This window comes from Schistocerca nitens, chromosome 4, assembly GCF_023898315.1.
Source record: "Schistocerca nitens isolate TAMUIC-IGC-003100 chromosome 4, iqSchNite1.1, whole genome shotgun sequence".
Taxonomy (NCBI): domain Eukaryota; kingdom Metazoa; phylum Arthropoda; class Insecta; order Orthoptera; family Acrididae; genus Schistocerca; species Schistocerca nitens.
In genome coordinates, this window is record NC_064617.1 from 543,080,058 (window position 1) to 543,092,439 (window position 12,382).

Sequence of the window (12,382 nt, forward strand, 5' to 3'; positions counted from 1 at the left end):
CTTGGCTGATTTATTTCAAGTTTGTACACAACAGTGTAATAAACATTTAGATGAAAATGGGCTACATGTACTTTTAATATAATTTATAAATACAGAGCCTTACTATATAAAGACTAGTTTTTGTGCAACATTGTTACCAAAAACCTCTAATAGTTCTTGATCAATTTACTGCAGACTTTTACATGATAGTCTAATAAACATTTGGACACACACAATCACACTAACACACACACACACACACACACACACACACACACACACACACACATATATATATATATATATATATATATATATATATATATATATAAGAACGATACAATTGAAGGTATTACACTTAACCAAAATTTGACCTGTGTGTTCATGTTACTCCCTGCGAGTATCTGTTTGATTTATTTACTGTAGTAGGTTTCTCTTGAGGCTTAGTAAAACACTTAATAAAACCTTCGATCACTGTATTTACCTTTGGGTGTTCGAAATCTCATTATGATTTTGAAATACTGATCACAAATTAAATGGTAGTTATCAGTTGTGGTGAAAGTATAGGCCAGTCAATTTATCCCCAGATCCGTGGCAGCCCTGACTATCTAGAATTTTCCTTTACTTCCTCGGTATTCAAGAAAAATGTATTGTACTAATTAGTAAACAATACTTTCGTAAAGGCCCATATGTTTACTAACATAAATATTAAGTAAATTAAGAAAGAGTCATGATAATCACATTTGAAACAAAATATCTGTCACACTATAACTGGTTTACATTAGCTTTTGTGGCTTATTGGTGTATGATTAGAGTACTACTACGGAATATGAATCTTCCAAAACGTTGTTACACTATGTGCTCGCAGATTAACTATGTACAATACTGTCATTGAAGTTACTATCCTCACAGATGCAGCAGCTGGACAGTTGTCTCTCATACCTCGTATACCAATGGGGCCAACCATTATCCCATTCATTTTAAATGATCTCAACTCGCAATCAAGATTTCGTTTGCAATAACAATAAATGAGGCTCAAGGTCAGAGAGACAGAAAAAGGCGATAGAAAGAGAAGGAGGTGGGGAAACGAGAGAGATAGTGGGGAGGGTGCGGGGTCGAGGAGGTTATGGAGCAAGAGCGGGCGTGGAAGGATATGGACAAAGAGAGAGGAGAGGAGGAGATGGACAGAGACAGGGGGCAGAAGAGGATTATGGCGTAATTCCAATTCTGACACGTGTTAAGCAATTGCAAAACGTTCCCGGATTCCCTAGCTATTTCATAAAACAGCTCTAGTTTTTCTAAATTTTAGTACAATATTAATAACCTTCTCGTTAAGCACAAAAAAACAAAATAATACAATTGGACTGTTTTCTACTTTCGATCGTCATTAGCACTATGTGTTTCGTTAGCGTAATAAATTTCAATTATACACTTATTTGCATTCTGCACGTTTGAAATTCTTTGGAACACATACTTTTTTCTGAAAATTACAGAACATTAGATACACGCGTCATTTAATTAGTAGAGAGTATAAACACGCTACAAGAGAATTTTCCTATTTCGGCCTGTATGGTCGGTCGAATGATTCGTCATTCGTCTCTGTTCCATTTATATACTAGGTAATTATATTAACGTGCAGCTACTGACAAAAGTCCACTGTATTTATCTGATAGCAGACAAACTTGGTATATATGCTAATACGTTAATTTAGAACCAATTTATGCTGAGAAACAAACAGTTATAATTTTGGCTACTAGGTGCAAGCCTGCCACTGCGCAGCACCTCGTCGACGTCTCCAGTGTTCCAAGCGTGTGTGTGTTAGCGTCGGTTAGTAATAAATTAAAAAATAGGCCTTTCTCACTTGTGTGACATTTTGTGTCCACTTCCCGTTCCTAATCCATTACATATGAAAACATTTACACTGAAGCGCTGAAGGAACTTGTATAGGCATGCGTATTTAAATACAGAGGTATATAAACAGGCAGAGTGGCTGTTCAAGTGGCTCTGAGCACTATGGGACTCAACATCAGTGGTCATAAGTCCCCTAGAACTTAGAACTACTTAAACCTAACTAACCTAAGGACATCACACACATCCATGCCCGAGGCAGGATTCGAACCTGCGACCGTAGCAGTCGCGCGGAAACAGGCAGAATACGGCGCTGCGGTCGCAACTCCTACGTAAGACGACAAGTGTCTGGCGCAGTTGATAGATGGGTTACTGCTGCTACAATGGCAGTTTATCAATATTTAAGTGACTCTTAACGTGGTGCTACAATAGGAGCACGATCAATAGGGCACAGCATCTCCGAAACAGCGATGAAGTGGGGATTCCCCCTTACGACCATTACACGAGTGTACCTTGAAATCAGGAATCCAGTAAAACATCAAATCTCTGACATCGCTGTGGCCTGGAAAAGGTCCTGCAAGAACAGGACCAACGACGACTGAAGGAATCGTTCAGCGTGACAGAAGTGCAACCCTTCCTCAAATAGCTGAATATTTCAAAGCTGGGGCATCAACAAGTGTCCGCGTGCGAACCATTCAACAAAACATCATCGATATGATCTTTCGGAGCCGAAGACAAACTCGTGTACCCTTGATGACTGCACGATACTAAACATTACGCCTCGCCTGAGCCCGTCAAAACCGATATTGGACTATTAATAACTGGAAACATGTTGCCTGGTGGCACGAGTTTCGTTTCAGATTGTATCGAGTGGATGGACTTGTACGAGTACGGATGCAACCTCACGAATCCATGCACCTTTGATGTCAGGAGGGGACTGTTCAAGCTGCTGGAGGCTTTGTAATGGTGTGGGACGCGCACTTGGAGTGATGTGGGTCTCCCGATACGTCTAGATAAGACTCTGGCAGGAGGCACGTACGAAAGCATCCTGTCTGATCACCTGCGTCCCTTCATGTCCATTGTGCATTCCAACGGACTTGGGCGATTCCAGCAGGACAGTGCGACACCCCAAACGTCCAGAATTGCTACAGGGTGGCTCCAGGAACGCCCTTCTGATTTTAAACACTTCCGCTGGCCACCAAATTCCCCTAACATCTGGGATGCCTTGCAACGTGCTGTTCAGAAGAGATCTCCACCACCTCGTACTCTTAAGGATTTATGGACAGCCCTGCAGGATTCATAGTGTCAATTCCTTCCAGCGCTACTTCGGACATTAGTCGTGTTACGGCACTTAGTGCTAGCGGGGGCTCTACACGATATTAGGCAGGTGTACCAGTTTCTTTGGCTGTTCGGTGTATATACGTCTCTCTTGCATTCACGTAGCCAGATTTTCACTTGGTGATCAAAATCGGACCTAGTTTTTTTACAACGTAAATCGGTTTCGCATTAAGACACTAGAATATCTATCAAGTTTCACTACCATTCATTACAGCCCACGCACTGGCCTATGAGTAGCTGCCCTTTAATTATAACAACTTCCCTTACTGCGTGACGTGGCTGCAATGCTACTAGGAATACTGCGTTTCGCGGTGAGCTGTGATCTTAGTTTTGGCTCATTAGTGTAGAAGTGAGCTTACCTCGGTGGCGAAGGCGAGCCGCTTGCGCTCTCCGCCGGACAGCACCTTGCGCGCGCCGGGCTCCCCGATGAGCGTGTCGGCGCGGTGCGCCAGCCCCAGCGCCTTCAGCAGCGACTGGACGCGCAGCTCGCGCATGTCTCGCGGCACGCCGCGGTCCATCTTGAGGTGCGCCTGCAGCACAACACGCCAGCAGCCTCCTGTAAGCGAGCTGCCTCTGCACCACCGACACGCTAACACTCTCACTATGCACCTAACACTAACATTTCTTGCGTATTTCTCTACAGAATATATGAAATTCTTACAACTGTAACAATAAACCACCAGAGCTGTTTCTTAAAATTTCATTTATTCCTACCGGTTTCGAGTGATGGCTCATTGGCAAGCAGTAGTAACTGTTATCAGTAAATGTGTGATAAAATATAAATGGAAAACGTTGTCTGACGCTGCTACCAAAAATTTCGAAAAGTTCTTGATCAATTTACATTAAATATTTACACGGTACTCTAATAAACTTTCGGAGGCACACAAAAAAGAGACACCTCAAAGCAATTGTCAAAATGGGACAGAATTCGTAGCTATGATGTACATGGACAGAGAAACAAATGTTTACAATTTCAGAAAAATTGGATGATCTATTCAACAGAAAGAGCTTCACAAACTGAGCAAGTAAATAACACATTGGTTCACTTCTGGCCCTATAGAAGCAGTTGTTCGTCTTCGCACTGATTAATAGAGTTGTTGAATCGCTTCTGAGGGATATCGTGCCACGTTCTGCCCAATTGGGGCGTTATATGGTCAAAATCCCGAGCTGGTTGTTGGGTAACAGTCTGCTTGTTGACCCATCGCCGTCCAGAGCGTCTCCGTACACGTCTTCGCTGGTCATCGGGGTTCAATTAGAAGTAAAACTCATCATTACAGACAATTCAGTCAATGATATTCCAGGACGAAGACGTGTCTGGAGACGCCCCAGACAGCGGTGACATATCAACCTGACTGTCGCTCGACGTACGGCCCGACAAACAGAAGTCATGGTCAGGGCTGCCATTTCTTTTCATAGCAGGATCCCTTTGGTTGTCTTCCGACGCACCCTTATTAGACAGCGATGCGTCAACGATATTGTAAACCTCGTTTTGCTGCCTTTCATGGCAAGCCATGCTGGGCTTACATTTCAGCAAGATGATGCCCGCCCGCACACGGCGACAGGTTCTACTGCTTGTCTTCGTGCTTGCCAAACCTTGCCTTGGGCAGCAAGACCACCGGATCCTCCACCAATTGAGAACATTTGTAGCATTATGGCAGGGCCCTCCAGCTTTCTTGGGACAACTGGACGTAATTTGGCACGATGTCCCTCCGGAAGACATCGAGAAACTCTGTCAATCAATACCAAGTCGAATAACAGATTGCATAGGTGCCAGAGGTGGACCAACGCGTTATTGACTTCCTCAATTTGTGAAGTTCTTTCTCTTGAACAAATCAGCCAATTTTTCTGAATTGTAATAATTTGCTTGTCTCTAAATGTACATCACATCTACCGATGTCTGTTCGCTTGGGACAATTCCTTCGTGGTGCGTCTTTTTCTTTTGTCTTAGAGTGTGTAAATTGGGAAGGTTATTAAAAAAGTCTCTAAGAGTTCTTCAGCGAATTACTTTAAATTTTTACACAATGATCTAACAAGCATTTGGGCGGACATGAGATATAAATATTTCTAATGTACTGACAGACGGGTAGTCATTCTCAGTTACTACGCACGCCTTTCGTATTTTACTTTTTTAGCGATTCTTTCATCATTTTACAATTTCAATGGGATGCCTATATGGATAGACAATTTTCTATGCCAATATTACGCTCGTCCGTGAGACAGGATGGCCGCAGAACATGTTTAGTTGTTTATAAACCCAATATCGTAGTCGCTGTGGGGTGGCCATGATGGCTTCCCTTCCCCTCACTTATTGTTGCTGTAGGAAGCATATGAGACCAGTGAATGCTACGTAGTGGCCAATGTTGTCGCCCTTCCTACCCTCACAAATTGTAGAACCAACCCTGAAGCTTAACTTGTCCCTCCTTTTTTACGCTGCAAAGTAGCCTCCCTAACGATACTGTGACCGTCTTCAGACGAATCACGAGGCATTTCCCGGTGTTCGGGTGGCTAGCCATGGCGGCATCGTGTTCCGCAGCAGTCCAGTGCTCTCTGACAGGCCGGGTTAGGGGCGTGCCAATTCTCGCACCCCAACGCTCCCAGCTATCCTTTGAGACGTGGAACCTCGGTCAGTTCTGTCCTGTTCCTGCTCGCTGGTGGAAGCTTCAGCTCGCGATGCTGATATCGGTAATCATGTGTGTACCAAGTGAATGCCAACTTAGTTGATTATAATACACTTAGAGCACTGTGGATCCGTTAGTGAGGGAGCACAATTTTCTTTTCGTTTCTTATAAATTTGGTTTCGTAAATTCGATAATTCATGAGTAATGTTGGACTTGCTGTCTGTCCTTTACGAGCGCGAGGTCAGGTATGAACCATATTAGGGTAAAAATGTCCGCCCCTTGTCGCTAAGTGATCAGCACGACAGTATGTCAATCCTAAGGGCCCAGGTTCGATTCCCGGCTGGGTCGGAGATTGTGTCCGCTCAGGGACTGAGTGTTGTGTTGCCTCATCATCATCATTTCATCCACATCGACGCGCAAGTCGCCGAAGTGGCGTCAAATCGAAAGACTTGCACCCGGCGAACGGTCTACCCGATGGGAGGTCCTCGTCACACGACATTCTTTTAGGGTAAAGATTCTTGCCCTCAAAGGTGCAGTATCGCCTTCAGCATCTCTTCTTTATTATTTTTCTTGTGATACGCGTGTGGATTTAAGATTCCAGAATATACCTAACCGAAATGTACTTATGGTCCTGTGTGCTGTGTGGTGAGCGGTTTGTCTTGTATACTGCTAATTCCATAGCAACTTCTTAATCTTGGAGCGATGTTATTTTCTTCACATAAACGAGTGTTGCTGTGAAGCATATTCACGCGCTTTATTTTGTTTTCGGTGGGAAGGCCTCTCTGACACTTTCTCATTTTGGTATTTATCCTTTAATCTGTTTAGTCTGCGGTACTGGCGACTGCATGATGGTAATTCCACTCTCTTCTAAAACTGGTAGCCTATCTATTTAGTCAAAACGATCAGAGCGCATATTCCTTTTCCCGACGCTCCTCTTGTTTTTCGCTATTGTGGAGGAGCAGACTACTGAATCAGTCTTTCCTTTCTCCCGCAAAATCATGTTCAACAGTATCTGAACGAGCAGAAATAACTACCTTGTTTTCTTTGTATTTACGCAACTTCTCGTTTACACTTTCTGTAATAAAGATGTCATACTAATGTCTATCTGCATTCATCAATTCAATGAAACTCCGCTCCCACATAAGAGTAGCTTGCAATCTCCCATTAACCCTTGTGATCAGCAGATTAACCAACCAATAAAAGCGTCGCTTAGTCGTTCTCCGTAAGGTCGTGCGGATCCCGCACTTCTCTTTGTTGGGGCCGAGTCTGTTCTCGTAGGCCCGTTGCGACCGCGGAGGGAACGCCTCGCAGGAGGAGGGGATTTAAGACGGCCGCCCGCCCTCAGGAGCTCAGTTGTCAGCGCACCTGACGATGGCGACATGTCTGATCACCGAAATATTGTGATCATTGGACACTATGGACGGCAGTACACCCGTGGACTATTCGAGAGAAATACGCCGGGAGATACTGAAGAATCACATTAGAAGAGCCTTGTCTGAAATTGGTATACTGAAAGCCACCACCCAATCGGAAAACTTGGCGGGGAGGCGCTACGCACCATGATGGAGAGGTGCTCCCTGACGGTGAGGCTGCTGAAGAACGCCTCGTGCTGGTGCAGGAAGCCCGTCAGCTGGCGCACAGAGTCGTCCAGCGCCAGGCCGTCCATGCGCACCTCGCCGTCGACGATCGTGCCCGCTGCGCAGACACACAAAACAATCTCGTCTCACAGTCAACTCACCACTGGTACCTCAGCTCAGGGTCTTATTCACTACTGGCGATACCATTTTTCAGAGTTGTACGATGGTTTTTATTCATTTTTACATATATCACAACGAGCCATGTCAAAAGATAGCTTCAAAAATGTTCAAAACAGGTCACCTACACAAGCGATATGAAGTCATCGAGAAAAGTAGAATATGTTAGACCTCAGAAGTCAACGATATCCAGTTATACACTGAAGAGCCAAATAAACTCAGTTAAATCTTGATAATTGTATCACCAGTAATAGACACTTGTACGAGGTGTGGCTAGAAAAAAACCGGACTAGTACTGCTGAAACAATAAAACGAATGCAATAAGGCTGAAAGTCGCGTGGCCTGTCACGTGACTCTCGCTCCGCCTACTGCTCGACTTTCATCTGCCTCCTGCACTCAGTCTGCCCGTGGCGTCTGTTTTAAGTAGTTGACGTTTTGTCTGTGCGTCGGAAAATGTTGAGTGTACAGAAAGAACAGCGTGTTAACATCAAATTTTGTTTCAAACTAGGAAAATCTGCAAGTGAAACGTTTGTAATGTTACAACAAGTGTACGGCGATGATTGTTTATCGCGAACACAAGTGTTTGAGTGGTTTAAACGATTTAAAGATGGCCGCGAAGACACCAGTGATGACACTCGCACTGGCAGACCATTGTCAGCAAAAACTGATGCAAACATTGAAAAAATCGGTAAACTTGTTCGACAAGATCGCCGTTTAACAATCAGAGCAGTGTCTGAGTTAACAGGAGTTGACAAGGAAAGTGTTAGGCAGATTCTTCATGAAAGTTTCAACATGAACAAAGTGTGTTCAAAAATGGTTCCAAAGTGTCTCACAATTGAACAGAAGGAACGCCGAAGAATGATTTGTTTTGACATCCTGGAAAACATTGAAAGTGATCCCACCTTCTTACAAAATGTTATTACTTGCGATGAATCGTGGTTTTTCACTTACGATCCCGAAACTAAACGCCAATCGATGCATTGGAAAACTCCTGGTTCTCCACGACAGAAAAAGCACGAATGTCAAAATCGAAATTCAAGGCAATGATGATTTTTTTTTGACATCAAAGGGATTGTGCACATTGATTGGGTACCAGAGGGACAAACAGTGAATTAGCATTACTACATTAGCGTCCTGGCTACCCTACGTGAGCGAGTACGGAGAAAACGGAACGATTTGTGGAGAAAAAAGTCATGGATCCTTCACCAAGACAATGCCCCAGCTCACAGTGCGTTGTCAGTGAAGACGTTTTTGGCAAAACACAACATTTCCATCTTAGATCATCCACCCTACTCACCTGATTTGGCCCCCTGTGACTTTTTTCTTTTCCCTAAAGTCAAGTCAGCTTTGAAAGGAACTAGATTTGAGACTGTTGAAGCAGTAAAAGAAAAAGCGACGGAAGTAATGTATGGACTTACCGAAAATGATCTGCAGCATTGCTATGAACAGTGGAAAATTCGTATGGAGCGGTGTAGAGACCGAGGAGGAGAGTACATTGAAGGAGATAACATGAAATTGTAAATAATTGTAAATAAATGTTTTTTCCAGCATCAGTCCGGTTTTTTTCTAGCCGCACCTCGTATAGGCGTTGCCAATCACAGTGTCGTATTCTGCCTGTTTATATATCTCTGTATTTGAATACGCATGCCTGTACCAGTTTCTTTGGCGCTTCAGTGTATTTTCATGTTAACAATTGAAACAATATTTCTTAAGCACAGTCCTTAGAATAGGTCACCTCTATCATGTCAGACAGAAAGAAACTACGCTTACCCGCCCGGGTAGCTGCGGGTGTTAAACGCAATCGCTAGTGCTGGGGGAGGTTTGCCATCCACGGGTCGAATCCGCTCGGCTCAATAACGTCGAAAGGGTGATGTGCCGGTCAGCCTGGATGTGTTTTTTTAGCGGGTTTCCCAAATCCCACGTGGTCAATACCTCGCTGGTTCCCTTGTTCCGTGTCAGATACGCGCAATGGAAACATTTAGAACAATTCCTCGCACCTACTCACAGAATTTACTCTGTATGCAGACAGGTTGCGTACACTGGTTGTGTCCTGGGGGGTGAGTCGGAGACTGGTGACCTTATCTTTCAACACTTATTCAGCAGCAGCAAATATACGCTGGCTATGGAATTGTGAACAACTTATGGGGCGCACATAACTTTAAAATGATGGTAGCCGTAGCAGAAATTCTGCATGCTGAATAAAATGTCTTCTGCTCAGGCTGTTAAAGCCCATTATTAGAAGGTCACGACTGGTTTCGCATTCTTAAAATCAATCATTAGGTGATCTATACGTTAGAGGTGTAACATATTTAATGTTTGCAATAACCAATGTTTAAAAATAAGTTATTAAAAGCACGTAAGGCCACCAAGAATAGTATACTTACTTTATCTTTCAAATAATTGTAGTACTTTGGAAAAATGGTAACAGACAAGTCCCATTTCATCGTGAAGCCAATAAATATATAAATAATAACTCGCCATAAAGCGGTGGTCCACGTTAAATGTTTGGGCCCGAAAAGCAGTCGCAGTCTATAAAAGAAAGGCGTATCTCAGTAATTATGAAAAACTCGAAGAACTCGGAAAAACCGTAGGTGCCGTAAGAACACCTGAATAGAAGCATATTCCTTACGTATAGCCTTTGGCTGTCAATATATCCATCCCCTTGCTTGTTGGGGGATTAGTTTAATAACACTGAACAGCCTCTTTCCATCCTTCTCGTTGCTACTCTCGATTCAGCCTTTCCTGTAACTCTGTGCACGCGCCATTTCTCGTCCGGCGTCAAAACAGTGTGCTGCCAGTTTTGCTGAGTTTGGTGGCGTGTTACATCCCTGAGCAGTCTGCGGGTACGGTGTGTGTTCAGCCTTGCTTATTTCTAGCCTAGTTCCTATTTGAAGTTAGGCTATCTTTATTTCACTTTGTTTATTCGTGTGTTCTTACGGCACCTACCCTTTCTCCGAGTTATTCCGTTTTTCATACTTACAGAGATATGACGCATGGTGGCACAGTTCAACAGGAGGCTGACGATAGCTGCACCACAGCGAGACACTTGTAGAGTGGTGGTACTGAACGGAACAATGTGAAACATACATACATTGGCAATGCAACTTACTAGGAGACCGTGAGAGCACTGATGTAAGGCAAGTGGTGCCATAGAGCCATCAACTGAGTAATGATAGTGAAACTAGTTTCTGTAAGGCATAAGGTGGCGATTTGTCTCCCCGTGAGAGCAGTAGATGTATCAGCAACGTTAGACAGACATGGTGTACGAATGGGACTCACGACGATAATCCCAGTGCCCCCAAGGCGTGACTGATTAGATGCTTCAAGAGAGTTACGTTACGTGTATCCTCAATTGCGAATATGGGCTACCATCAGCTGTAGAATGGAACCACGACAGCGAAAATTTGTGCCGGTCCGGGACCCGAACTCAGATTTCCCGCTTATTGCGAGCGGCCGCCTGACCATTTGACTCCCGGGCATGACAACTGCCACTCTCGAATTTCTGTTTGTCGTCAACCATGCGTCCACAGTCTGCACTCCTACATCCATTATGTATATTCCTGCACAGGTGAGACATTTTACTTGAAAGTCGCTTGCCATGCACGCATGTCCAAAGGAACTTTGCAACGTAATTTAGAATAACACATGCACTGCTATATCGCATGAAGAGAGTAGTGGCAGGGGGATGAACAAGCTGTAGAAAACACACCATACAGGTTGAACTTAAATAAAACCGACAAACTGTAGGGACGGATTCCTGACAGGAAACGGAGGTAAAAGGGTTCTACGAATGTGTGTCCGGAAATGCAGCGCTTCCACGGTAGATGGCGCTTACCAATGAAAGTTCCACTGACCACGTTCCGTGCGTTCCTTGTGTGTTGCAGACTGTTTGATTGACGCAGCGTGTTGTAAGCAGCAGAATCGTCAGTTATTCGTGTCCGGAAGAAGCCGAAATGGTGTTTGTGTACAGCCAAGCAGACAGAAATGGTAAAGAGGTAGCACGGCTATACCAAAAGGTGCCCTCATAGACACTCCCCATATCACACTAAATTTCAAGCTCTTTTTTAGCGTTTCTGTGTCATGGGTCCTTTCAGAAAGACGAAAGTGCAGGTAGGCAGCGGACGGTGCGTACACCAAACTGAGAGAACCCGTTTCCACAGGATGTTGAGACGAACCCTAGTACAAGCTCCACGCAAGTCGCCCGCCGACTTGGTGTAAGCCAAATTACGATTATGTGTATCCTGCATGACAACCGCGACCATTCCTATCACTTACAGTCACTTGGAGACTACTTTGAACATCTGTTGTGACATGGCTGCGATGCAGCTCTGTACTGTGTTCACGATGATTTGTTGTTGTTGCACGCACACTGTCCATTTCCTGGCACATGTCCATAGAACCTTTCTTCCTCCATTTGCAGTTAGAAATCCGTCCCTGCAGCTTGTCAGTTTCATTAATATTTACCTTTATAGGACGGTGGCGTCATTTGCGTAGGACTGGTGTTGACATTTATGAAAAAGTGTGATACTGGCACCATTAATACAGCAAGTATTAACAGTTGTGATGACAGCCATTAGGAAAGTGTGTTTCTCCCACTTGTGTGAGACATATAGAGGGTGTCCCAGAAATGTCGCGACAAACTTCGAGGGATTGTAGCAGGCGTCTTGAGGAACGTGTAGTGGACAGAAAACTGTGTCCGGAAGCCACCAAAGACGCTACACAGGCTGGAAGTTATATGCTCTGACGCCTGGCACTAGACCACCTGATCGGCAGCAAACGTGCCTTTGTATGCTGACAGACCTTAGGTGGAACGTCTCGCAATATTATATGTTATTCGTTGATTTT

At 44.2% G+C, this 12,382-nt stretch overlaps 1 protein-coding gene across 2 annotated transcripts in view; it reads right to left on the bottom strand.

Annotated features, from left to right (window-relative positions):
- LOC126251619 (protein scarlet-like) overlaps positions 1-12,382 on the bottom strand; it is a 414,928-nt gene that overhangs the window by 163,175 nt on the left and 239,371 nt on the right. For both annotated transcript variants that reach the window (XM_049952160.1, XM_049952161.1), the window contains exons 4-5: positions 7,342-7,478; positions 3,525-3,695 (exon numbers count right to left, since the gene is read on the bottom strand). In XM_049952160.1, coding sequence (XP_049808117.1) covers positions 3,525-3,695; positions 7,342-7,478 — 308 coding nt within the window. The remainder of the gene's footprint in view (positions 1-3,524; positions 3,696-7,341; positions 7,479-12,382) is intronic.